The sequence below is a fragment of the Octopus bimaculoides genome, chromosome 10 (assembly GCF_001194135.2).
Source record: "Octopus bimaculoides isolate UCB-OBI-ISO-001 chromosome 10, ASM119413v2, whole genome shotgun sequence".
In the NCBI taxonomy this organism is placed as follows: Eukaryota; Metazoa; Mollusca; class Cephalopoda; order Octopoda; family Octopodidae; genus Octopus; species Octopus bimaculoides.
The window spans coordinates 88888211-88915492 of record NC_068990.1 but is presented as its reverse complement, the minus strand read 5'-3'; the positions used below and the strand labels follow the sequence as shown (position 1 = coordinate 88915492).

General features: G+C 35.1%; 2 protein-coding genes across 4 annotated transcripts in view; one reads left to right on the top strand and one right to left on the bottom strand.

Moving 5' to 3' along the window:
• Window positions 1–6: 6 nt before the first annotated feature.
• LOC106869410 (kinesin light chain) lies at window positions 7–13353 on the bottom strand. 2 transcript variants are annotated; one of them, XM_014915136.2, is made up of 3 exons: window positions 12595–13353; window positions 6479–6593; window positions 7–2697 (listed from the first exon to the last, which is right to left on the bottom strand). In XM_014915136.2, the coding sequence occupies exon 3, from the start codon at window positions 2400–2402 to the stop codon at window positions 951–953; it is 1452 nt and encodes a 483-aa protein (XP_014770622.1). In that variant the 5' UTR covers window positions 2403–2697; window positions 6479–6593; window positions 12595–13353; the 3' UTR covers window positions 7–950. The 2 variants fall into 2 exon arrangements, with proteins under 2 accessions (XP_014770622.1, XP_014770621.1); XM_014915135.2 differs by lacking the exon at window positions 6479–6593.
• Window positions 13354–13374: 21 nt separating this feature from the next.
• Window positions 13375–27282, top strand: part of LOC106869411 (ras-related protein Rab-23) — a 22046-nt gene continuing 8138 nt past the window's right edge. The window contains exons 1-4 of one of the 2 annotated variants that reach the window (XM_014915139.2): window positions 13375–13509; window positions 24796–24966; window positions 26235–26320; window positions 27101–27177. In XM_014915139.2, coding sequence (XP_014770625.1) covers window positions 24812–24966; window positions 26235–26320; window positions 27101–27177 — 318 coding nt within the window. In that variant the 5' untranslated portion in view covers window positions 13375–13509; window positions 24796–24811. Of the gene's footprint in view, window positions 13510–20386; window positions 21737–24795; window positions 24967–26234; window positions 26321–27100; window positions 27178–27282 lie in introns of those variants that run through there. The other variant, XM_014915138.2, reaches the window with a different exon arrangement.

Below are 27282 nucleotides of genomic sequence, written 5' to 3'. Positions count from 1 at the left end.
TATATATATATATATATATATATATATATATATATATATGTTTTTTTCAAATCCAATGATTTATTCCATCACTTGCCACAGTCAATGTTTCCTCTTTTTGTCAACTGAAGAATTGCACCTGGCAAAAACAAGAATTAAATTACCAGTTTCAAACAAATAGTGTACATGTTCTGAGCACTTTCCCCTGTCTGTATACCAAAATACCAAAATGCATATATATTAAGCTGCTGTCAGTAATGGAGTTGAAAATGTTAAATATTTCTGAAGTTAGCCTGAAATAAATTAAGTGCATGAAAGCAATCATAACAGTAGTAAACAAACAATGTGTAAAAAGATCACAGGAAATGTTTTAAAATTTTAGAATTCCTAATTCATTCAGAAGTATTCATTATGTTTACCATTGTGATAATTTATAACAAATCAGGTTTGATATTTTAGATTTTAGTGTTACTTTCGAGTTCTGTATTTTATTTTTGACTTTCAGGTTTGGACGGGTATGGAAGTTTATAAATTGGTGGAGTTGGAGTCTTAAATTTCAATGCCCTTTATCTTAAACAGTGGAAGTGGTAGACACCAAGCAAAGTAGAGTGTCAGGTGAAAAAAAAAATGTAAGCAGTACCTTAATTCCACTCTGAGTAAACATCAATGCAGCTTACACGCAAAGTGAAATTTATTCCCAGTAGAGTGTGCAGAGTAACGTGCCTGCTTGACTACTATTATATATCAAACATGAAGAGTCTTGTACTTTCTTTTTGAGTTTGAAGTACAAAGATTAAAGTGCATGTGATCCATAAATGATGCAGTAGAATTTATGTTGTATGACTTGAACAGTGTGTATAGGCATTCATTATGAGTGCAGCACCTTAATTGCACAATAATTTATTGTGATGTGATAAACTGAGTTGTAGCAGTGTAGAACAGTATGCATGTATGTATGTATACAGTGTAAATCAATTTTCTTCAGGAACTGTTACTAATTTATAGCGACTGTTAGTCTTTTTCATTCTAAAGACACTCTCTTCAAAGAGAGAAGCTTCTTTGTTTTTACCAATAAGTCTATGAAGTATACCCATGTTCACCAAAGTTGTGATTAATGCAGGATTCTTAAAAACGTTCAAACCCATTTTACTCCGTTCGCATATTTTTTTTATATAATAGATTAACAAGCCACCATTTTCTTGTTCCTGAGGAGTTAAAGTATGCCCACTGTCATCATCGATGCTACCGTATTTCTTTTCACAAAACTGTATAAGAACCTCTCTGTAGATATCCTGAGCTTGCCGATACTTTCCTTGCCGAAGATATAAAGAAGCATGGTTATTTTTACTTTTCATTACCGACATATGATCATTTCCAAACATAGATTTATATATTTCCAAAGACTGATTGTAATAGTACTCTGCTTGTTCATATTTGTTTTGATTTTGACAGAGAAGTGCCAGATTATTGAATAACTTTGCAACTGAAGGATGATAAGTACCATTGATTTTCTCTTTTATTTCCAGAGCTCTCTTACACATTTTTTCAGCATCTTTGAAATTACCACTTTTTCCATACATCACAGCAAGGTTATTTAGAACTGCTGCCACACTAGGATGTTCATGACCTAAAGTGTTTTCTCTTATTAAAAGAGCAGCCTTTAACACTCTGACAGCCTCTTGCATGTTGCCCATATCTTTATAGATGCGAGCCTGCATATGTAGGACTATAGCTTCTTCAGGGTTAAACCGACTAGTTTTTTCTAAATTCTGTATTGTTTGCTTACATAAAGTTAATGCTACCTGATGTCGACCTTGCATAACATACTGTGTTATTAAGTCATACAACGATCGGAATCGAGCAGGAATTTCATAGCCAGGACTTTCTGTGTCTTCTATAATGTCATCCAAGAAACTCATATCAAAAGATGAAGGGCGGCATTTGCCCTCACTACCATTATCAGTTTTTTCCTCATTCTCATCATAATTTAACTCTTTCATGAACTCAAAGTGCTTTAATTTCTCCTCAGCAACTACAAGAGATTCTTGACAGTTTTGCAATTTGGTTTGAGCATCTAACAATTCACTTCTTAACCAATCATTCTCTTTCCTCAGAAGTGACACCTCAGTACGCAGTTTCAAGTTCTCTCCTTCTAGATACTGCAAATGTTTTGTCAAAAGCATTGTTATTTCTGCTTCTTCCAAAGCCAAGTCTATTGCTTCTTGGGAATGTTTCAAAACATCAAGTTTTTCTACTGTTATATCATTTGTATCAACTACATTGCTTTTGAAATTCATTTTGATATTATTGATGATGCTGAGGTGTTCATTACGAAGTGTGTGCAAATCACGGATTGCTTTCCGTGTGCGACGAATGATATCATCTTGGTATGTAAAATTCTCATTTAAGTCACTTTTCTCCATTTTTATTCTCTTATAGTATTTTCCCTTGAAAGTAGTAGGAATTGCTTAAGCTTCTTTAAATATTTGCATTGTCATAATTAGAACTTAAATAGTTTAATTATAATTTAAACAGAATAATAACCATTCTGGTCATGTTAGTTTAAAGAATTATGTAGGAATGTTTTCGTCTCTGGAAAGAACTTTTAGTTCCCAGTTCTGGTAGATAAGGCAATCTCCAAAGTTGATTATAACAATGCTCTGCTATGGTATTCTGCATGTCAATTTGTGTCCTCAATGAAAAGGGGGCATCTTCAAGCTAGAAGAAATAAAAAAAAAAAACACAAGTTACATGCATGTACATAAAATGTTTGGTTAATTTTTTTTTTTTTTTGGTAAATACAATTACATACACAATTGCATATTATACAAATGGACAGAATTTTAAGTCTCATACAAAATTCAAAGCAATTTTTAGTTACAACTCATTAAATTTTGAGTTCAAATCTTGTTGCCATCAACTTTGCTTTCATTCTCACTGGGTCAATAAAATAAAGTACCTAGCGTAATATAATCAAGCATTTCCCTTCCACTTAATTTCTGGTCTTGTACCTATATTGGAAATCAGTATTATTTGAATTGGCAGCAACATTGTAGTGTCAAACATAATGCTTTGTGTTATTTTTCTGGCTTTTACACTTTGGGTTCAAACTCTAATAAGGTCATCTAAAACTCATCATTCTGGGTTTCTGGGATTGATAAAGTATCAGTTAAGGAAAAAAGTTGGTAAATATTTCAGTGTGAATGCAAATAGCTGTTACATGGTAGCAGGGCATTCTAGAAATAGCAGCCAAATCTTTCTTTTTCTAGAAAAAGGAGTCATTCACACGTAATTTTGATATCACATTCGTTGAAAGCATGCAAAATAACCTAGAAAAGAAAAAAAGACCTGCAAAACAAAACTTACTTGGGAAACTTCAAGGTCCCCACCACCCCTCCTAGCTTTCTTTTCCAGAAAAAAAAGTGGCTTGCAGTGGGTTTGGCGGTCAGACATGTTGAATGCACCCACAAAAAAGTGGAAAAAAATTATTCCATACTGAGGTACAAAATATTTACCAAAAGAATAAAATCTTGTACGATTATACCTGTATAATTACATAAATATTGATGTTTACCCTATAATATTCTGATTACTGTGTTTCAGAATGTTTAACCCAATGTGCATGTGAACGTGCGAAGATGCACGCACACATATCATCATTTTAGTTTTAATAGGATGCTTGCATGGGTCGACAAGAGTATGTTCAGGCAGAACTGTCTCTGGTTAAATACTCTTCCTGTCATCAGCCTCAACTTATTTCCAAGTGTGGTAATATTTATCCAGTTTGTAAAACAATAAACATGGACATGTTTACAAGGAGAACTGAAAATAATTGACTCTGTATGAACAAGTCTTTTTCTTTACAAAGATTGTGCAAAATGTCAAGAAACCCAGACATGCTTTTGCAGTGGATTAAAAGTAAATGACACCATTAGTGAAGCCATTGTTTACAAACAGCAAGCAAATATACATGGGAAATATGAAAGTACTCACATATACGTAATGAGCTAGTTTCTACTAAATCCACTCACTTTGGTTTGCCCAGGGCTATAGAAGACACTTGCCAAAGGTGCCATGCAGTGGTTGGGAACAGAACTTCCTAACCACACAGCCATACCTACACTGAATTACTGTTACAAAGACTTTAAGACCATTTTCCCTGCTAATGCTGGGGTTAGCTTCGTAGACCCTATTTTTAATTGTACTTAGCAAGGTTCCTTTTTGAGGCAGTGTATTACAGCCAAATGTCCTTCCTGGTACACAACTTTTTAGTTAACTCACAGAACAAGCACAGATACAGTATTTTAAAACTAGAGTACATATGGCTGCTATTACAATACACATATACAAGATATACAAGGCAACTGAGAACAAAACAAGGAAAAACTGAAATAATAAACTGAAAAAAAAACATATTCCCAGAAAAATTCTTCACGTTTTCAACTAGATACATCAAAGAAACAGATCATTCAACAAAGCCATTGTCAGCCCCAGTGATGGTCCTGATGTTGTCATGGAAGAAACTTCATACCAGGATCTGGTGGCTTCCATCCATAATACCAACCACATCCATGACAACAGCCCCCAATGAGGCCTTGGCTTTGAAAATTAGAGGCCACATCATATAGTGGGTCCCATAATCACACAGCTCTCCTATGTCTTGCCTAACATGAAATACCCTCCCCTCATCATGTAGCCCTTGGATGTGATATTCTCATGTATCACATGTTTGGATTCAGCCATCTTGAGTTGTTTTGCCAATGGACCACATCAACCCATCATAGTTTGTCATTGATGCTGTTCTAGACTCACAGGATGAACTTGGCCATCTTGACATCTAATCACTGAAAATATTTCTTTCTCTTGGCCACAGATATGTTCTTCCCAACCTCATTCAAAAAGTTGAATCGTCGTAGTTAGAGGCTAGAGTTACAAGTACAGTGAACCTTTTCCTTTCCTGTTAAATTTAAAGTGTTGTTGGTGTCAGTATAGCAAAAAGAGAAATGGAAGTCAAAATATGGCACATAAAGTTAGGGCATCATCTTCCATGTTTGTTCACAAAAATCCAGAGTAGCTTGTTTATTCTAATAATTTTCAGAATATATTGCTAAAATATGCATATAAAACAATGATGACAAACACTCATACATGTACTTTGTTGTGCTAAGAGAACACGAGGAATGCAATAGTAATAGAAAATAGTAAGAAAGCTTTAGTATACGTGTTATGCATGTGTGTGTGTGTATATGCGTGTTTGTTTATTTGTGTGTGTGTGTCTATGTATGTACATATATACAGAAAAAGAGAGAGAGAGAGATTATAAGTACCAATCTGAGAAAGAAAAAAGCAACAAGTCCACTGACAGTTGTCTAGAAAACAGATCTAGTTAAGTGAAGAAACATTTGTCCTGCCTAAATGAATGAAATGAAATCTTTGAAACTGGGTTATGGACGTGGTTGACCGGTGACTGAGAACACATTCGGATGTAAACACCACCACCAGCTGACTAATAAAACAAATATAACTTTAAATCAGCTGTGAGTGACTCACTCTTGACAGATTTTGTTTTGTCATATCTTTATAATCCTTCTAGTAGGGATTACGAGCTACAGTACATATTCTGTTCAATACCACAGATTTGCTTGTCTGTTATTTGACTTTAACCAGTTGAGCATGTCCCTTGGTGGCTGACATCTCTGATCACGAGCAGAAGTAGTGGGGGAGCATCATAGCCATGTGTTGAGAGGAATTCTATGGGGTTTGAATAATTCATCTCTGGAAACATAAGTGTTTCATTCAACATCCTTAAACAACCCTTATTCAGGGACCTTTTGAATGGGGTGGGCTACTTGACTTAAACAAAATTCTAACTGGGCCCAACTTGCAAGGTCATATGCTGAACTCAAATCCTGCCAAGATAAAAATTTGCTTTTCATCCTTTTAGGATTGATAAAACAAAGTATCAGTCAAGTACTAGAGTATAATGGTATCAACTATCCCATCTCCTCAAAACTACTGGCCTTGTTCCTAAATTAAAAACAATTATCCTCCTCCTCCTCATCATCATCATATTTATTAGTATCTATTTTTGCCTACAAACATGTTCAGCCTCTCTTTTATAGCATTCTCCCTATCTAACCAGGAGAACAATGACTGAATGAAATTCTAGATGGAGTAAATGAAGACTGTACAATAAGAGAATAGTAACTCTGAATGAAAACAAATAAAACTAATAGTGTAGAGAAAATACTTTAGGTTGACTTGACAACGTCTCCAGGGCTTGAAGCACAATAAGATGTATCTAATCTATATTGTAAAGTGGTTCACAACAGGAAGAGCAAAAGGCTAATAAAACTATGCTAAAATCATGATAGTTACAAATACAATGAAAAGCCCTAAATGTGTACATAGCACTAACACTTATATTTGTATGACACACAATCGTGGGTTGACCAACTGTGAGAATCAACTATCATCAAATGATAGGAAAACAACTCACCCACCACTGGAAACCCCTTTCTTCTGGTCAGATACAAATCTTCAAGGCTGTCACCATCAGTGCTAGCATAATAAAAGGTAGATCTGGCCAGATTGCAGAGATGAGTAAATGGGTGCTGTAGGAAAAGCAAGGTAAAACAGAAAGTAATATGGTGATAGAATGAGTGGAACCTTAAATAGAGCCAGAAAAGTAAAGAGACAAGACTGGAAAGATTGGTGACAAAGTAAGCAAAAGCACTATCAGACAGGTAGAAATTGAAATTGATATCAGGTATACATTACAAGTAAGCTCAATATTCAACATACAAAGTAAGAGATTTTCTAAGGTTCTGCAAGAAGAAGATCAGAGATATGAAGTATTCTGTACTGTAAAATACTGTCAATGCAAATCCTTTCAGATCAAATTATCACAACTTATGCTTTTAGAGTTCTATCTGAGCCACATTATCAACTCTAGTATCCCCACAGTTCAGCATTTGTTCTCTATACTCTTCTTATACACTAATAACCTATTTGCTATCTCCTTCAACAATGCTCACTACTGCATCAAATTTCCAACTCTACATTCCTCTGTAATTTTCCACATCCAAGTGTCATCCACTTGCAACCTAGACACCTTGTGCCAAACCTAGACTGACTGTGAACAGAGCCCATAGAAGCATTTTCCAGTAGGAATACCAATCTTGTCTCTCTCAACCACAAAGTGATACAATTGCTATACTTATAAAGGAAACATAACACTTCACCTTCCCTAAATATGAATATCATGTAACTAGAACCCTCACAATAGTTTCAAATCTATGCTTTACTATCACTGAGAACCTCACTTGGCAAATGCATGTTCTTAACATAGCAAAGACTGCATACAAAGACAGGCCTTTCTCTTCAGAGCTAGAAAATAGTATAACATTCCCAACAACTACTAAACAACATATAAAACTCAGAAGTACTTCATAATGGAATAGTGCTCCCTCCTCTGGGATAGTATACTATTGCACATACAGGCATTCTAGACTACACTAAAAAAAAAAACAAAAAAACCCTACTAAATTAACATGAGATCACTCAAACACTAACTTCTGACCCGGAAATATACTGTTTCTTCTCTCTGCCTTTCCTACCACAACTAGAAGCCTCTACTTTCTCAGAACTGGTCAGTTCATGCTAATCTTCACCCAATATTTCCAGTTCATTCATTTCTGATGTAAATGAAGTTAGATGATTTAAAGTGCACAGACAAAACTGACAGCTCTATTCACTGTAACAAATTAGTCAAATGTTTGAAAACAATTATCTTTTAATAACAGCTTATTTAATCTTCTTACAAAAGCACAGAGATGGGAATTTTTACAAAAAAAAAAAAAAAAAAAAAAATTGAAAGCTGTGTTGTTTCTGCTTTTCCTGATAAGAACAGTATTTTTGGAGGGTGATGTGAGTTTTATTTTGTTTTCTTGTTTTTAAAGGTCTGACAGCAGTTATTTTTGTATCAGCAACATGGCCAAGGAATAATACTTTCAGTGAACATCTGCATACTATATGCACATAATCTTTCAAATTCACATTTTAAAATACAGAGATTATGATTCTCAAAAATCCTTTTTCCATACGATATTTTAACACTTTATTTTGTGATCACAAAACGAAAGAATTTCCAATTCTCCTCGCTTACCAACCACATGGTTCCGGTTCAGTCCCACAGCGTGGCACCTTGGGCAAGTGTCTTCTACTATAGCCTCGAGCTGACCAAAACCTTGTGAGTGGATTTGGTAGACGGAAACTGAAAGAAGCCCGTCATATATCTATATATATATATATATATGTGTGTGTGTGTGTGTGTGTGTCTGTCTGTGTTTGTCCCACCACCATCACTTGACAACTGGTGTTGGTGTGTTTACGTACCCGTAACTTAGTGGTTCGGCAAAAGGAGACCATTAGAATAAGTACTAGATTTACAAAGAATAATTCCTGGGGTTGATTTCTTCGACTAAAGGTGGTACTCCAGCATGGCCATAGTCAAATAACTGAAACAAGTAAAAGAGCAAAAGAATATGCATACACACATGCATTTATTTAAACTAAATATTTGGCCACTGTTTGAGTTGAATTTCATACTCTGTGATCCTTTCAACTTAGATGTGGTGTGTGAAATTTGTGTCAGTTTAAACTAGTGTTTCTCAACCCGGGGCCCATATACCCTTGGGGATCCATCTGAGTTTTTGTTGCGATGCTCCAGCATGGCCGCAGTGAAATGACTGAAACGAATAAAAGAATATTATCCAATGACTATTATGATGACGTGAGTTTTCGTGTCTGGCGTGCGTGTCGCGCACGTGTTTTCTTTTATCAGTTTGTATACACGCGCGCGCGCGCGTACATATACACGTATCTAGTGAGGAGGCAGAAACAAGTCAGAAATCAATTAAAATATGGAATCTATAAAATCTATGAGAGAGTTACCAAAATAGAAATAGATGCAAGCATAAATGTAAGAAATCGAGCGTCTACACGGTCACTCAATATGCTAGAAATAATAGCCAAACTCTCTCAAACCACAACTTAGCGTCTTAAAATGAAAGAATATATTGATCAACGTAGTTCTAGTAGAAATAGACGGGATGGCCACAGCTGAAGTGCCTTTGATCATAAATCTGCTCAACTAAGGCCTGATGGCGATCTTTCGGCCTGATCTGGAGAATAAACAACAACAAAGTGCTATTAGGAAATGGATAAATAATTTACTTTCATACATAGTTATCTATAAATAGACGCCAATATATACAAGAAAAAAAAGCAATCATAATGAAATAAAAGCATTTATTGTTTAGTCCCAGATCATCTCAGATTGAGCAGGCTATGCTCAAAGACGTTTCAATCAAGATTGATCTTGATTTTTAATGGTATCGCGAACTACCATGTGTCCTTCCCGTTTTCAGGATATTTTTTTTCCATCTATAGATTTGACTACTACTTCTACGCCCGACTATATTAACTCCTTCATTGATTCGTGTAGCATCTGTTTATGATAGGCAGGGTAAAGATTAAAGAATGTCTATTGCTTTGCCTGCTTCTATCAAAGAAATTCTCAAAATGCCACGTCAGTAGACGGAAAATAATTCATGCTACCGTCTGTCGAGTCTTATCATTGAATTCTTCACATAATTGCAAATTTGCGTTTAAGAAAAAAGAAAGAAAAAGCAATGCAATAGCTGAAACTGTAGAATGAGAAAGACTATTTACTTCTCTCTAAATACACCACACCTCTGGACTCAATAAGTATAAATAATGTAAAGAAGTAGAGCAAAAGAAAAAAAACTTCTACGTTAAGTGAACCACTAGCAATAAATAGCAACCAAAAACACAGAATAATATATTCCTCGATATATTATGCCTAAAAATAAGGCTGGATGGTCAAGGCTGAAACATTTTCGGTCATCAGTCTGTCTTTCACATTTCTACCTTTTGAATTTTGGAATTCCTTTCGCGTAGCACATATTTATTTTTTAAAATTATTTTACCAAAACAGCCCACCATTTCTTCCTCGCATCTAGTATTCTACTTTTATATGGAGAATTCAGCTGGTTGTACTCTTCCCTCCCCTTGGAAATGACCCAGTCCCACAGTTAAAAATCACTGTCGGTGGGGTGGGTGGACGATAGAATAAATGCCAAAGATTAATAACATTCATTCTCATCTATCCACGTTCTGAGTTTAAAGTACACCGAGATCGACTTTACATTTCCTTCCTTCTTCCAATCTGAATGGAATAAATAATCGTTAACTTCAAAATTTGTGGTCTTGTACCGATATTTACGTTTAGATGTTTTATTTTGAATCTAATTTAGCCTTTTCATTTATCCGTCTCAATTCGACAATTTGCGATAGGCGACACTTCATTTTCCTGAAGAGGAAAAAAATTTTAACCTGCGTTGTCTACTTAACTAATGCTAAACAATGCCACATACGGAATTAAGATACAAAATTTCCATGTCTATGACATAAGTGAACCCAAAGTATAGTACCAATTAATAATGGTATTTTGATAAACTTTTTGCAGAAAGTCCATTTGAGAAATTAAAGAAAACCTAACACGAATAAAAAAAGTTTCTGGTGTAACGAATGCCTAATTTGATAACGCTCGAATAATAATAGTAATAGTTTCCAAGATTGGCACACGGCCACAAACTGAGGAAAGGAACAGTCGATTTTATATGGAACCCAGTAATTATTTCACTTAGCCAATAGGGACGAAAAGTGAAGTCGACTTTGGCAGGATTCAAAATCAGAATCTGTGTAACTAAATACCGCAGATCAGTTTATCCGTCGTTGAGAGCTAATTAGAAACGGAGGATACTAGAGTAAAAGCAATTAGAGTATTTTGTTGGTCTTACTCTGTTCAATTCCCACTGTTGTTAATTTCGTTAATTAATGTTTTGAGACGAGAAAATACCAGTCTTATTGATTTTGGAAAAGGAATTTGTGTTGAATTCCTCGATTGAATTACAGACGTAAGTGAAATACTTTTGTTGGGGATCGAAACCGAAACGAAAACTCGGCTTGTAGAAAGAAAACTTCTTCGGTACTCGATATAAATACTGCACCAAGCGTCTGCTTTTATAATTCCATTCACCTTTAGGATTCTTTACAAGAATAATAAATTCACCATAGTACTTGACTGATACCTTATTTTTATCGACCTCCGGAAAGATGAAAGGCAAAATTGAGTTAGGAGGAATTTGAATTCAAAACGTATTAAGGGCCAAAACTAAATCCCTTTCATTCGTATAGCATTGTAAACAAATTGTTGTAACGTTTTCCGTCTTTTCACATAAGGCAATTAAAGAAAGAATTGTTATTATCAGTAGTAGTAGTAGTAGCAGCAGCAGCAGCAGTAGTAGTAAAAGTACGGAGAATGGTAGACAGTAGTGTACGACTCCAAAGCAACTACGTACTTATGTCACATACAGAATCCACACTATTCTTCCAAAATGTGTGACACTTGTGCTATAGCTAGAAATCATGAATATTAAATTTTAGGAAAATCAAAACTTGTGCTCTCACGAAAATCGAACCGCTGATCTTTTGCTTGTCGACTAGGCAACTGTCTCAACCACTACTCTACGAAGAAACAGCGAGAAAGGCACGAATGTCACATAATCTCGTTTATACCCCCTTCAAATGGCGATTCAAAGAAAACATATACACACGCGCGCCTGAGGTGGCTATATTAGGAATAAGAGATCAAGCGAAAGAATAAAGGATAAGATAGGTGGAGATAAAATTACGAGATGCAAACCACCAGATGATGATTTTGAGGTAAATATTTTAGTTTGGGACACCAAACTTGAACAAGAGCCGAGATTAAAGTAAGGGAAAATACTTCGCCTTGTAAATTAGAAAATTAATGAAAATATTGATAATTCAGAGGTTCGGAAGTTGAGCAAAATATTATACTTATATATATATATATATTAATTCTCTAAATGAAGTAAAGTTAAAAAAACAAAACCGACGTATACGACAGGTGTGTAAAATATATTTGGGCATAACTACAGGGTTTTACCCCCCAGACTTTGGGAGGTCATAACTTTCAGAAAAATGAATATTTTTTAATGAAATTTGCTATGCATATAGTATTTACTATGTAGAATCCGAATATACAAAAATTTCTGGTGAAAGTGTTTTGGAATGGGGGTGGGGGACAATTTTCGGAAATTCCAACAGAGTCCACTTAAATTCTTAACTTCCAGGAAAATTAATATTTTTTCGTGAAATTTTCTACAAATATACCTTGATGCACACGATTTTATTTTTCTCAATAGAAGTAAATTCCAAAGTAAACGTTTCTAGTAGATAAGTAGAAGAGAACAGGAGCAAAAATAGGAATATACACGCACGGTTAAATATAGAAACTATCACAGTGTCGCTTCCCGAAGAATTTTAAAATGTTAGCTTTCCGAAACTTTTTTTTCAATCGTGCAAAAACACGAAGATTAAGAATAAACAGAAAAAGTACACAACGCTTCTCAAAAATAACCTGCAGTTGTTTTTTTTTTTTAGTATAAAAAAAACTTAATGTCTACCGATTTAATTGATAAGATTAAGAGGAAAACAACTTACGTGTGCAAGTATACTTTCATAGTACTTAAATATTTCTTCGTAATGTTTTCACATCCCGTGTACTACCACTGATTAAACAATCTAGTTTAGCTTCTTTGTTTGTAATAATTGCGAGAAACAAAATTCTCTCGGCAAGGTGGTACCGAGTTCTATAGTTCAGCAGTGAAATTTTTGATAAATGACTAATCTCTGTTGTCATAAATTTTGGTCACCCGTGCTTCCGCAGCGGGAGGTCGACAATATATAATGTAAATTATCTTTTTTTTCTTCTTTCTTTTTCTTTTTTTGTATAAACTGTTTCACTTATTCATGCCTAGAAGTTGTGGTGTATCCCGCACGGAAGTAGCAGTTGATGAAGTAATGAGAGAATGAAAGAAAAAGCGTATGACGAAGAAACGTTTAATAGAGTGATTGGTTTATGTATATATAGCGGGAGAGAGAGAGAGAAAGAAAGAAACAACAGTGAATGTTTGAATGAAAGAGGACAAGGAAGAGATACAGAGTAAAATATAGAAATTACGTAAAGGGAGATGACTAAATCTAACAATTGTCTATATTGACAGTGTAATAGTTAGTGGGGGGGGGGATAAACAAGAGAAAGAAGTTGAGACAGAAGCAGAGAGGGAAAGAAAGAGAGGTAAAAAAATTGAGAGAGAGGGAGACAGAAAGAGTGGGGAGAGAAAATAGTGAGAGAGAAAGAAAATTGTAATAGAGGAAGCAAATCAAAAAAGCTTTGAGAAAAGAGAAAGTTGGGGTATGAGGTAGAGATAGACAATTAAAAATAATGACGGGCAAGCAACTAAAAACAGATATAGGAAGAAAAGTATGGAGAGAGGGAAAAGAGAGACGATTAAAAGAAAAACAAGGATGAAGATGGTTTGTCAAAAAGAATTATCAGTGATGAGAAGTGAGAAGGTGGGTAAAGACGAAGAGAGGACGAAAGGTATTGTGTGTACATACATACATACATGTGTGTGCGTGTGTATGAGCGTGTGCGCGGGCGTATTCAGAGGGAAAGAGCGCGTGAGAGGATAGAAGTGAGGTTATAGTGAGTGGGCGAGTGTAGGAGTGACGAGAGTGAGACAATAGCCCTGAGAAGTTTACCAGAGTTGGAATGCAACTGTGACGCATCATTAAGAAGTAGTAGTTGTAGTAGTAATAGTAGATATGTAACAACCTGCAGTTTAAGTCCAGACATATCTACTAAGTTCTCGCTTTTGGCTTTGTTGTTTCATCAATTATAGTTCCATTTGCATCATATGCGTGTATATTTTTACTGTCAACTAAGTTTTAACTCCCAGACAGTCGTGTTTCGAAGGTCTGCTGGTCTCTAACTGTAATATTACCTTTAGTCAGTGTTTGGTTGCAAGGTTACATGCTGCCTTTATTTGGCCTTTGGGTTTGTGTTGTTATTTGGTACGCAATTAAAATGTGAATGCTGTGTTTACCGTTGTGTTTCCAATATTTTTCGTGTTTTGCCGCCAGTGACATCGTCCAGTACTGCGACTGAAGTGAAGCATTGCGGCCGCAGATTGTCAATCACCATGAATATACATGTACATACCAATAGTTTATAAGGTACTACTAAAGCAGCACGGTCCCGAACGCGCTAGCTAGTCGTGAGTGGTCGATCCTAACCCTAAACACGTATTCATTTGCACACGCGGGTTAGGGATAGGGTTAGGGTCGACCACTCACGACTAGCTAGCGCGACTGCGCGTTCGGGACCGTGCTGCTTTAGTAGTACCAGTTTATAACTAATAACATTCATAATATCTAGAAAAGTTCGTGCTTTGCGAGGAGAGGTGATTTCTGAGTGTTTTTTTTTTTTGTAGTTTTTCCCCCAGTGTGCAGAATCATCTATTTTCACCGGTTCTAGTTATTGATGTTGTTTAGCCCTAGGTTAGCCATAATCATTCATCTCTATAATGACAGATGTACCAAAAGATAACCATCTCGTCTTTTATTCACACAATATATTTAAGACTATATCATTTAATTTGTCCTTGCTTTTCACAGCCAGCCCGTAGTCACTCTTAATCAAACAAATCTATCAATTAACGTGTTCCGGCCGTGCCCATCCTGTCTTTCATATAGACATAATGTATCCAGGATAGGCCTGGCCATTTCGAATTACATTGTCACAGAAAGTTTTTGAGTGGTTGCTTGTTTACTTTATGCACTAATAGTCAAATAATCAAATTACAAAATCAAGAATTTTTCATACTTTTCGTTTGTTTAAAATTATAAAATTGTAGGCTATTGCTTAATTACCACTTATGAATTTTAAAAGATAGCGAAAAAGATGTTCAATTAACACTTGCAAACTACATACAGCTGTGCATAATTAGAGGGAGATTTGGCAGCTATTCTTTTTTACTATTGTTTTTGCTTCTTAGGGGCAGGTTTTTTTGCTGGTTTAAGTAGTAATTTTGGTAACCTTTAAGTGGTAAAAGACATTATTCGAATGACTGGAAAAACTATTAAGGACACACACACACACACACACACAGACGCGCACGCGCGCGCAAATTTTTAAAGAATTGGAAAAGCAACAAAAGTCAAAAAGAGGTACACAGTGAATGCGTTAGACTGACGCTCAGAGAAAGTTTAAGATGTAAAAATAGAACGGGTGCGACGTTTCGTGCATGGTTCTTCGTCAGATAGAGGGGGAAAATTCCGGAAAAAATTCCGATATATATATATATATACATATATATATATATGTATGTATGTATGTATGTATATAAACCAAGAGAGAAGATGGAGATGAGATTATTAATACATTGATAAGACCTACAATTGTTTCATTTCATCGCTTATAGTATAAAATCAACCAAATCTAATTGTTATTTATATCAATTTATTACAATAGCTATTTTTATAACTTTATATATTTTAATATTATGTATTAATTTTAATGGTACACTGTATTTTTCCTGTTTGATCATTTAATGTTTTCATTATGTTTTAAATATGATATATATAAATTCTTTGTACGTTCTTCCCTGGTGATATTTTGGTTTGTAATAATTAACCAAATTGATTAAATTAAATTAAATTAAATTTGATTTATTTTATACTATAAGCGATGAATTGAAACAATTGTAGGTCTTGTCAATGTATTAATAAATCTTTATTAACCTTATCTCCATCTCTCTTAGTTTCGAAAAATGCCCCTGCTTTTGTTTTACTAAAATACAGAAATAAGAGTGCGTTTGATTTTTGAATTACCATCGTATACGTACATTAATGGCAAGGCGCGCTATAAAATAGACTTCACGTCTATTTTATAGCGTCCCGATTGATCAAACAGTGAATTAAGTAAAGTAAAACGCAAGAAAAAAAAACACACATCAGAATATAAATATTAAAAAATCGGTCAAATGTCATTCGGCTTCATTAATAGGACCGCTCAGAGTAGAGTAAAAGTTATGTTTTGTTTTTTTTTTTGTTTTTTATCGTCAATTATCCGTGGGAAACGCGTATATTATTGACGCACTGACCCTCCCTGTTCACATAGAAGAGAAGAAAAGGCTATTTTCATAAATATTTATTTATTGGCTTATTTATACTGATTAGTTATGTATACACGAGAGGTTTCTACGATGCCCAAATATTGAAAATGTTTTGATCAAAGTTTTAATGTAATCGAAGAATCATTTTCTTCGCGCACCTATGAGAGAACAATCAAGTTTACAGCAATGACTGTTTACGTGCGTGCGTGCGTGCACGTGTGTGTGTAACAAGAATTAGCTAACGGAAATAACTCAGTGACCGGTGGCATATATTTCAACATCAAAGACGAATAAAGGTAAAATAATGAATTAGCACTCCATTAAAGAAAAAATAGTTTTCATGAGACAAAAGAACTGCAGACGCCGAATAAGAACCTTCGCTACCGCTCGTACAAGAAACACAAGGGACACAATCTGAGAGCCAAGGACAAGGAGAACTAGTTGACGAAGACAAAGAAGCTCCTGAACAATCTAAAGCATCCAGATGAGCCAGGGATATATCTGGTTCTTCTAAAATGAAAAAAAAAAAAAAAAACTTCTGCCAGGGCCAGTTGCACAACACTCAGAACGACGGGTAGCTTGCCTGCAATCCATGTGATGTCCCATGTATCATGAAAACCAAGCTCCCCCAAACTGTGATGGTCTTTGGATGTATCTCTTGTAATGGTAATGTCATACCGCTCCGTATCTTTGAACAGGGCTTTAGGCTCAATTCAGACCGCTATGTGAAGCTACAGGAGTCTATAATCAAACCATGGATGAAGGTTGATGCTAGAAGGCAATGTGTAGCAGCAGAATTCAGCTCCTTGCGAAGCCTCCGGTAAGCGTCAACAGTGGTTGTTTGGCATTCTAATTTTCCCGATTGTAATCCTATGGATTACAATGTGTTGAGAAAGACACCAACCGCTCTATTTGCAACACCAAGGCGAAGCTGGTGGCCAAGATCAACGTGTTCGAAGATTGTCCCAAGGGCACAGTGAGGAACGCATGCACCAGAGCTGTCTTGAGACCGTGGTGGAATCTGAAGGTGGCTACTTTGAGTAAACTGTTATCTCCCAGCCATAATCTAGTTGATATTATTTTAATTTTTTAATACTTTTACTTTTGGATGGGATGTGTTTTCTTTTCTTTTTTATGCAAACTGTCAAATTCAACCCGAACACACCGTGTGCGTGTGTGCGCGCAGGCGAGTAAACCCGCTGAAATGAAATGAGTTCTCCATCAAGCTTTTTGATAGCAAATATATCTACTCTTACCCAACACGAATATTCAGAACTCATTTGTATTTTTTTTTCTGTACCATACTAGATACACACATACATACGTGTACGAGTAGGTGGAAATTATTTGGAAGCCTGTTATTCAAAGATCCTGCTTTGTCATACACTTTATCTCACACCTTGTGGAATATCCACTAATTAAATGAGAAGAGATTTCAACTGATCAAGCAACTGAATATTCATCGTCGAAACCGACGTATATCCATTTACTTACAGTATTCAAATAACAATCATTTTCTCAAGAATTAATTAAGACCATCTGAAATTTCATCCATTTAATTAACAATTTCTTCCTTAAGCATAAATACATTTAGTTGAGTGGATGGTCGAGTGTAATACTTGAGAATATATTAATTTTATTAATGGGCTCCATTGCAGAAAGATTTTTATTTATTTATTTTGCGTAGTAGAAAACCAGTATACGTAAACCGTCACCCAATCTACCACCAACATTTAGTCCGTCATCATTGGAGCATTTAGGTCAGGTCACTAATTGGAGACTAACTTCCTCCCTTCTTTCAACCAGTCACAGAAGCCTCAAAAGATTCTTGATCACCATCTTTCTCTTCCGACTAAGACATGTTTACATGATACAATGATTTGTTACACAAACAAAACAAATCAATGAAGCATTACTTCCTTCAATGAAACTTCTGATTCTGTACGAGTGTGTATGTGATTGTGTGTAGTTGTATATGTTTAAGCAAACTAGGGTTGATGGTATCGACTAACACCCTCCTCCTAAAATTGTTGGTTTAGTGCCTGAATAACAACTATTACAATCGTTAACCAGGGAAATTTTCATCGAGGTCAGCTTTACCTTCCATCCTTTCGAAGTCGAAAATAAAGTTCCAGTCAAATAATGGAAGTCGATTTAATCAACTAACCTCACCCATAAAATTTGTCCTTATGCTTATTTTAGAAATTATTGTTGTTAAGGTTATTGTTGTGATTACTACAGTCAGAAAATGAACACATGTTATGATTTGATATAAAAATTCCAATAAATGAAATATATTCCCATATTTCTATGTACCGCCTATTCATATTACACCTGCCATTCATTAAATGAATATCATAAAAAAGAAAAGAAGAGGAAAAAATATCTCTGCTGAACTGAATTACCTCCTGTTGTATAAGAACTCTACTGACATATCTCAAAGTTAAGCCGCCCTGCAAACTATTTATAATCCCATTCCCACCGCTCTACATTCATTCTTTCATACCTTCAAAAGCAACAGTTTGCAAATATGTCAAGAACAAATCCCTCCACTGTTATTATTAACGTTGGATACTAATTATAATTTCTCTTTTCGTCAACTTATATAAATATTAACTGTAACTAGAGAATATTTCGTTTGATTCTATATTATGTTCTACTTCCATGTTTATACTCTAACAATGGTACCCCTTTTTCTCTTCATATTATCAGAACTCTATTATTTGTGGCATTGCTCTTAATACAAAAGAGACGGTATTCTTGCCTATAATAGAGTCGTAGACAAGTTATTGTTGTTGCTTAGCTCCCGGTCAGTCATAGACTCCTGATTAAAGATGTTAAAGCCATGACTCACTCGACTTATTTTTCCGATATTGTTTCATTTGGAATATATTATACAATAGGTCTGTTTAGAGTGGTTTGGTGGAAATGTTGGTTGCTATTTCTAACAGGTTGAGGTCCCCTTGTTGGCTCATGTTTGCTTAACCAATCTAATAATAAGGCAGACAATTACATCATTGACTTCTTTTCCAAAATTACTTACCGAACCATCATTACTATCACTAGAGCCAAAATAAGACTTTGTAGGCCTCTGGAATGTAACTACTGTCGGGTCGGCAGTGATATTTCCATTTACAATGGCCCTTAAAGCCCATATTTGAATAGGGTGCTGACTATCACTATGGGGGAGCCTCTACGCAGTCGCTCGATCTGCAATAATTAGAGACATTGGAAAAGGAGAGATAGAGAATATAAGAGATTGACTAAATGAGAGCTATGACCACTCGTTAATTGCACAACGTTCCCATTGCTTGCAGCAAAGTGCTGTACGTCTAGCATAGTTGATAGCGCTAGTGCTTACAGTTGAAGAGCTGGTGATCCGTATTCTTTATCCGTAGCCAAGATACTACACTCTCAACAGCCCAGTCTACATAGCTGTAGATAGGTACCACTGAAATTCTGTACTTATGTTATTCCTTCAAGTCCACTACATTTCACTTTAACCTCAATTTATTACGAGGTATAAGTGAATCGCTTATAGGGCTTTCCTATAAGTAGGTTATCTCCCTTGGCTAGGCGGCGCTCCATGTAGATAATTAAACTTCCGGAGGCTAACCCACGCCATTGTTAATGTTTTACGTCTTATGGATATAAAGCAGCTTGATGATTCAGCTATCGAAGTACTTACTGTGCCTGAGTTAAAGAAATATTTAAGATTATATGGACAGTATATTACTGGAAGAATGGCGGACTTGATTGAAAGGTATAAAAATTCTGTCGATATGTCAACAAAGTAAATTCATCGGACGATAAGTCTGAAGTATCGGACGATACTTCAGACAGGAATAAGCAGAAGCTTATATCTCCTCTCGGTGAAGTATTGCCTGATCTAAAGATCTTTGTAAGTTGCCGAATTTCACAGATAGTGACATAATTACCTCGTGCTACGGATGAAAGCAAAGCAACAGTTAAGGAGTGGCATATTTTACCACGACAGACACGTACACAGCATCGAATACCACGATGTGAGTGAAAGCTGCTCTCACTGTATTGTCCGGCGTCTGGTAATCCCTTCGATACCGACATCAAACCAAAAAAAGAATCCTGACCACAGAGTGTGGGTAATTATGTCAAATGTCACTGGCAATGTGTATTCAGCTGATTGCAACTGTTAAAGCAAGTCACTGAGCATGCGTACATGTCATATGGGAGAGTTCCAATCAGGGGTGGATAACACTTTATAGGAAAGCCCTATAACTCACTGGGTTGTTGAAACGCAACTGAAGTTTCTGCTATGATGTAATGATGGCCAATCAGTTGGGCAGAACACATAACTCTCTCTGCTCTAACTACTTCTCTCTAGGAATAGACTATTTTTAACATGCTAAAAATAACTGATATTTCCTTCGGGTAACACCCTATTGCCTGAAAAGGGAAGGACATACTGCATTATATGGTCTTGGTAGTATATAGTCCGCAACATGACTGGATGATCACAATTTGAATGTTTTCATCATAGATCTACTTATTCAATGCTGACTTGGGAACGAAAGAAAGAAAAAGGGAGTTAAACTTATCAGTTAACGAAATACACAACAATGACATTGGTTATTGTTGTATCGTCACCGGTAAAATCTCAAGTTTGAGTACGATTATTTACCAGATTTAACTTCGACTATGTTGGTCAACTGCAGGATCCACAAAACGGGTCGCAAACTGAGCATTTCTTGTGTCACTGTAGAAGAGACACTGTGTTGATTATGCAAGTTACTTTCTAGGCTCAGGTTTAGCATTGCCCACTATGACGTAACTGGCTATCCAGTAATGGATACAGAAGCATGAAGCATGAATACTTCCCTGTGGTACTTGCTCGCAACTTGATAGACTGTGCTGATGAAAGATAAGTTTCTTAGCCATGGCTGCAGTCTGTTGAACTATATCATACTGTAGTACCTGCTTACAGATAATTAATTGCTTAAATTCAAATTAGGATCTCCTTTTATTTTCTTTTTTACTGTAGACCAGCTGCTTCTTGGTTGGACACATTTCAAGACTAAAAAACAACCTTACATGTATTAATGGATACAGGCATATACACATTTTATAAATGTTGTAATTACTTGAAGCCAAAAATAATCTTGATACGAGGAAACCAAGTCCACCTGGAGAATACATGAATACATACATGAATAAAACACGATTTTTTTCTATAGTAACCGATAAGAAGTAGGAAGAAAACAGATAACAAATAAATCTAAAAAGGGCGATATGGAAATCAGAAGAAAGTAACAAGAAGACATAAGTAAGAAAAGAAATATTTTACGAAAGAAAAGACAAGACTCGCTAAGTAAGGCAATGAAAGAAGACCAGTATAAAACAAGAAACCATGCTGAGAGTAAAAGATGTTGTGTTAGACAAGACTTGTGTTGACATGTCGAGCTGTATAACAATGGTTTGTCAGTGTGGTTAACCTTTTTTTGAGGTACTCTCTTAAATACATAGCATTGCGACGTTATCGTCTACACTATTAACTCCTGAAACATCGTAATCTGTTGTGTATGAAAACATTTATTCCTGGGGAGTGACTGAAAATACTGGAGTCTGTATTGCAAATATGATTCAAGGTAAATTGTTCTTTTTAATTTAATTTTAATGACGACAGTGCTAATAATAATAATAGTGGTTGTGGTGAGGGGGATTTCTTTGTGGAAAAAAAATCAGAAAAACAAAGTGATAATAATTATATCAAATTATAGACAATCATTAGAATGACTTTCAAGATATTTGTTTTCAATGGTAGTAACCATGTGCTAGAGCCTGTTGTTAACTGACAGTTGGCCAGGCTATAATAATAATACACAATAGTACACGCGTCAACAGACAATAAGAGACAAACAAAAGTAGACGATAAGAGATAACAAACGATAAAAAAACAAGAATAACAACTGTAGTCAACAACGAAATACAATAACAAAGAAAAGAAAAACATATCTATATAATTGTATCAAGTTATAAACAACCGTAATGTTTCTTTAGCAACAGCAAGCCCATGATTTCCAAACTTGTTTTACCTGTGACGCACCTTAAGCAAGCTAAAAACATTTTGACTTAATTCGTTCATCATAAAGTTAAAAATGTATTTAAAATAAAGTTATATATTTCCGTAACTATTTAGTTTTTTATTCAGTAAAGGAAGCACAGTTACCATAACTTTATAGTTAGACTTTAAGCTTATAGTTATCTCGTTTTATAAAATATTTAATTTCTGCAATGCCCCTAGCATTACCTCGTGATATACAAGTGTGCCGTGACACTGTTGGGAACCTGTAAACTAAAGTGACATCACACAAAACATGGAAACTATTATAAAAAAAACTATGTTCAGGACACTGTGGTTATAGACACGCGTATATACATAGCTTAAAATGCTGAATACTTTCCCTGAGCTTAAAAAAAAAAAGGTTACGAATCCCAGGCTTTACAGTTCTAAACAAGAATTTCTAGCGATCTTTCATTTTGAGAACAGTTTGGATCACCGAATTTCTCATAAATATTTGACGCTCTGATTAATTTTGGTTCTTGCACAGGCGCTAAAATTGAAGTAATATTCAAAGAAATTTAATTCAATTTATATGGATTATTAATTAGAAGGATAAGATTGGATTAAGGTGTCAGGGTTGATGCAGTCCTTTTGATCTACGACTTCAGTAAAAGCGAAGTTCATCTGGTAACATCGATCTCAGGATGTGAACCCGGACTGTGAACTGACAATTTCGCTGTTGGCGTTAGAGTCACCACAGTCACGAGCTTTGTATTATTGTTTACTGGAGACCATTGTCGCGTGATTGGCCGTTGTAGACTTTTCGTCGTTGAGTCACCATCTTTGTGGGGGTCGAGTTGTCATTAGAAAGATTGATGTTGTATCTTTACTAGTGGATTCTCCCCATACCCAAAAGACACTAAGCATGATTGAAGCTGCCTTAAAAAGATGGTATGCCCATCACTTTTGTTGGTACGAATTTGAAAAACAGTTTTTATTCTAAAAAAAGATGGGTTGGTCACAGTTGTAATGGTATTATGTTGAAATTTATTTGCATATACCAATCACTACATTCTTAGTGTGCACAGAAACCAAAATGAAGTGGTCTGTCAAGTATTTTTGAAGATTTTTCTATTTCATATGTAAAGTGTGGGATACCCAAAAAGCTGAGTTGGTTGTACTTACGTAGTCATATAAACAAACATAAATCCAGTTATACAACATGGTAAATGGATGGAATAAACATCAGAAATGCTTCTCCTCAAATAGAAACTGCAGGAGCTATTTAAAGATGTTGCAACCTGTTTCTTTTCATTAAGGCATTTGCTTTGTCAGGGACTTTTCTGTAGCTTCAGCAAATATCTAAAGGTCAACATTTTACTCTTTCGACAGCAAGGACCAAAATAGCATTTGCCTGTAGAAAGGTTCTGTGATCTATCAACTACCTTGAGCTGATCTTTGCTGCCATGGCTATCTCCCTGGAAGCTTTCTTCAGTTGTTTGGGTTCTTAACTATTCTGCAAGAAATAGTGCACTGACCTGGGTGGAAATCAACTAGTACCTGTTTCTTAATACATGTACAATAAATAAATGATTTTTAAAAAAATTATCAGGTTTTGATATTTTTTCCCCCACCTAAAACTGATATTCTACATTAATGGTGATTGTTATACTCAATAATATCACATACACTTATCACAGAATTAATTATAAACTACCCCAGCAGATAATCACAGAAACCAAAAAATGTCTTTATATGTGTAAGAATGTTTACACGAATTATTAAATCACTTTTTTAAAAAATTACGGTAATATTTTATAGAATTACTGACATGAATGAATGATATTTTTGAAGTTTTTCTTGGTAATAAAGTGTAAATTTGTTGTTCAACCCTCTATAGCTGCATAGAAAAGTATTCAGTTTCTTCAATATAGGCTCCATGTAGACATTTGTAATTATTGTATAGAGGGGAGTGCCAATTTTCTCAGACAGCTGAATTTGTATCTTGGTTTGATTGTTTGGAGAGTCATTTCATTAAATGGCAAACTGAAAAGCAATTGGGTCATTTCACTGAAAAGTGTACTGGTGCATTAGCCGAGATATTACATGCACTCATTATCAGACAAAATGGTTTCTCTGTTGGTCGATAATAGCATAGATGTACATCATATATTTTAAGATAATTTTTAATTGTACTTGAGTTGCCTGCATTTCTTGTTGACGTGTAGCACTATTAAGTGCTGTTCTTGGTATATTCAGACAGATTTATCCTCTTTGTTATTGCCTTGTTTTATCATGTTGCAGAATAATTCCCTTTTTGTTGCAAGTTCAATCCTCATTTGAACTGATTTGGCCCAGACACATACTGGAATCAATGTTTCTCTCTTACATTTCTCAAACTTTGTGCCAATGTTAGGAACTGATGAGTGTAAACTGTCAGCTCTTCAAATCAAGGAATATCTTACAAAAATTATTAAAATTTATCAGACAATTATTTTTTAAATAAATTTAATAATAATTTGATAAATTGAAAAAAATAAGATGTTTTTTTTCTAAGGCTGATGAAAATGTTCTGAGAAATACTAATACAATTATTAAATACAGCTCATTTCAGCTATTTAAATTTTTTTTTTATATTACCAGATTGAAATTTTAGAAAATGTATGGAGAAGACTTTGAGACTTCTATAAAGATTGTAGTTGTTGGAAATGGTGGTGTTGGTAAGTCTAGCATGATCCAGCGTTACTGCAAAGGCATATTTACACAAGAATATAAGAAGACAATTGGTGTTGATTTTTTGGAGAAACAAATAATGTGAGTTTATCCTTGGATTTATTGCTTGTTTGTATAGTCATTTAATTAGTGCAGTGACTTGACTCTAAGATGAAGGATTGATTGAGATACAGATGAAATAGTTACAACGTAAAATTTGTCATTTGTTATTGTTGGATGTATGTCATCATCATCATCATCATCGTTTAACGTCCGCTTTCCATGCTAGCATGGGTTGGACGATTTGACTGAGGACTGGTGAAACCGGATGGCAACACCAGGCTCCAGTCTGATTTGGCAGAGTTTTTACAGCTGGATGCCCTTCCTAACGCCAACCACTCAGAGAGTGTAGTGGGTGCTTTTACGTGTCACCCGCACGAAAACGGCCACGCTCGAAATGGTGTCTTTTATGTGCCACCCGCACAAGCCAGTCCAGGGGCACTGGCAACGATCTCGCTCGAAAATGTATCAAATCACCAAATCATCATTTGGGAGAACAGGATATATAAGGTTGTATTTGATTGGGAACATTGAGAATTAAATCAGCCACAGATTACTTGTGTGAATGGAATTGGCTTATCCCGCCTACTACCAGTTTTCAAAATTGTTGGCCTTGTGCCTAAATCAGAAGCAATCATCATCATCATTATTACTACTATTGTTATTGATTTTTAATGTCTGCTCATGTAAAATACATATCCACTTTATGATTCTCTCATGAATACTTTGGTTCACACAATGAGTTCTGTGTTCTGCTGAGGTCTTATAAGGTCAAATTATGACCAGAGTTTCTCCCATATTTATCGAACTAATGAAATAATTAAAATATTAGTCATTGAAATTATGTTATCTTTGCTTCACTTCATAAATATTTCAAATTATATTTTTAATAAGACTATTCTCCTCATCTTTGATGTTCATTATCACTCATGTTGGTATAATTAAAAAAATTTTTTCTGTTTCTTTGAATATCATATATGTTAATTTCTGAGCTGGGTCAGAGCATGGTGTAGTAGTCATGTTAATAGTTCACCTGGACAAATAATACTGGTTAAAACAGCAGAGCGAGTAGTCAGCAGTAATAAATATAGTTTCCTGATTTAAATTCTAGCCAAGCCTTGTTTAGGAACATATCATCTGAAGGCAATTGGAGAAAATTGACTGAAAACTTGAACCATTTACAATGATGAACATTTAAGATGAAGAAAATTGTCCAGAAATAGTCAAACATCATATTAACATCTTTTTTTCTCAAATAGTTTTCTTAAAAAAAGAAGACATTGATTATTAAGTTGTTTTATTATATTTAGAGTAGGTACCCAGAATATACATTTAATGTTGTGGGACACAGCTGGCCAAGAAGAATTTGATGCCATCACTAAGGCATATTATCGAGGTATAATATATTTCATTAAATTTCTTACATGTAATTTTCTCTCAAACACCTATTTACTTCCCAAATACAACTGAAATTTTTTTCTTCTCATGATTAGGATGTTTAGTGTCCGTGGAGAATGTAGCTGTTTAAGCCAGTCCTTGATAATCACCAATCTATTGGAAATAACACTCTCAGATGATCTTGTAACCCTTCATATTAACTCTGTCTACAGATTGAACAAAATGATTACTATGGATTTGAATTCCTGATATTTAAACCAAAAGTTTAATCCCTTATCTACATATAGAAAAAGGAAAGACTATTTGGACAATGTAGTATCGAAGAAGCATGTTTGTAGTTGAAACGTTTTTGAGCATCTATCGGCTCAATTTGGGCTGACTTAAGGCTAAACAATTGAATGACAGGAATACCTGGCTCTTCAGTTTCTTGTCATCTGAACCTCTTAAAATCCAAATTGCTTATCCACAATTCATATCTACATGTACATGATATGTGTATGTCTTCATTATATTACTCATGATTACTTGCAAACATACTACTATTAAAATATACAAGCAGACACTCATGCATACACACAAAAACACACAAAGTAAAAATATATACTATACCTTTTGTAGAGTAAATAATAAATACATATGTTGTTGTAGTTCCAGTTTACAAATTCTGTTCTCAACTTTATGCCCATGGACAACATGCACACATATGCACTTGTACACACACACACACACACATGAGGAGCAAAAAACATTCTATTTGTTTTTCGAATTTCTTCTGTAGGTGCGCAAATATGTATTCTGGTATTTTCCACTGTGGACAGAGAATCTTTTGAGGCTATTGAAGGATGGAGACAAAAAGTAAGTTTTTCAGTACTCTGCTCCCCACTTTTGTGTTTTATATATATATTTTTTATTCATCATCATCATCGTTTAACGTCCGCTTTCCATGCTAGCATGGGTTGG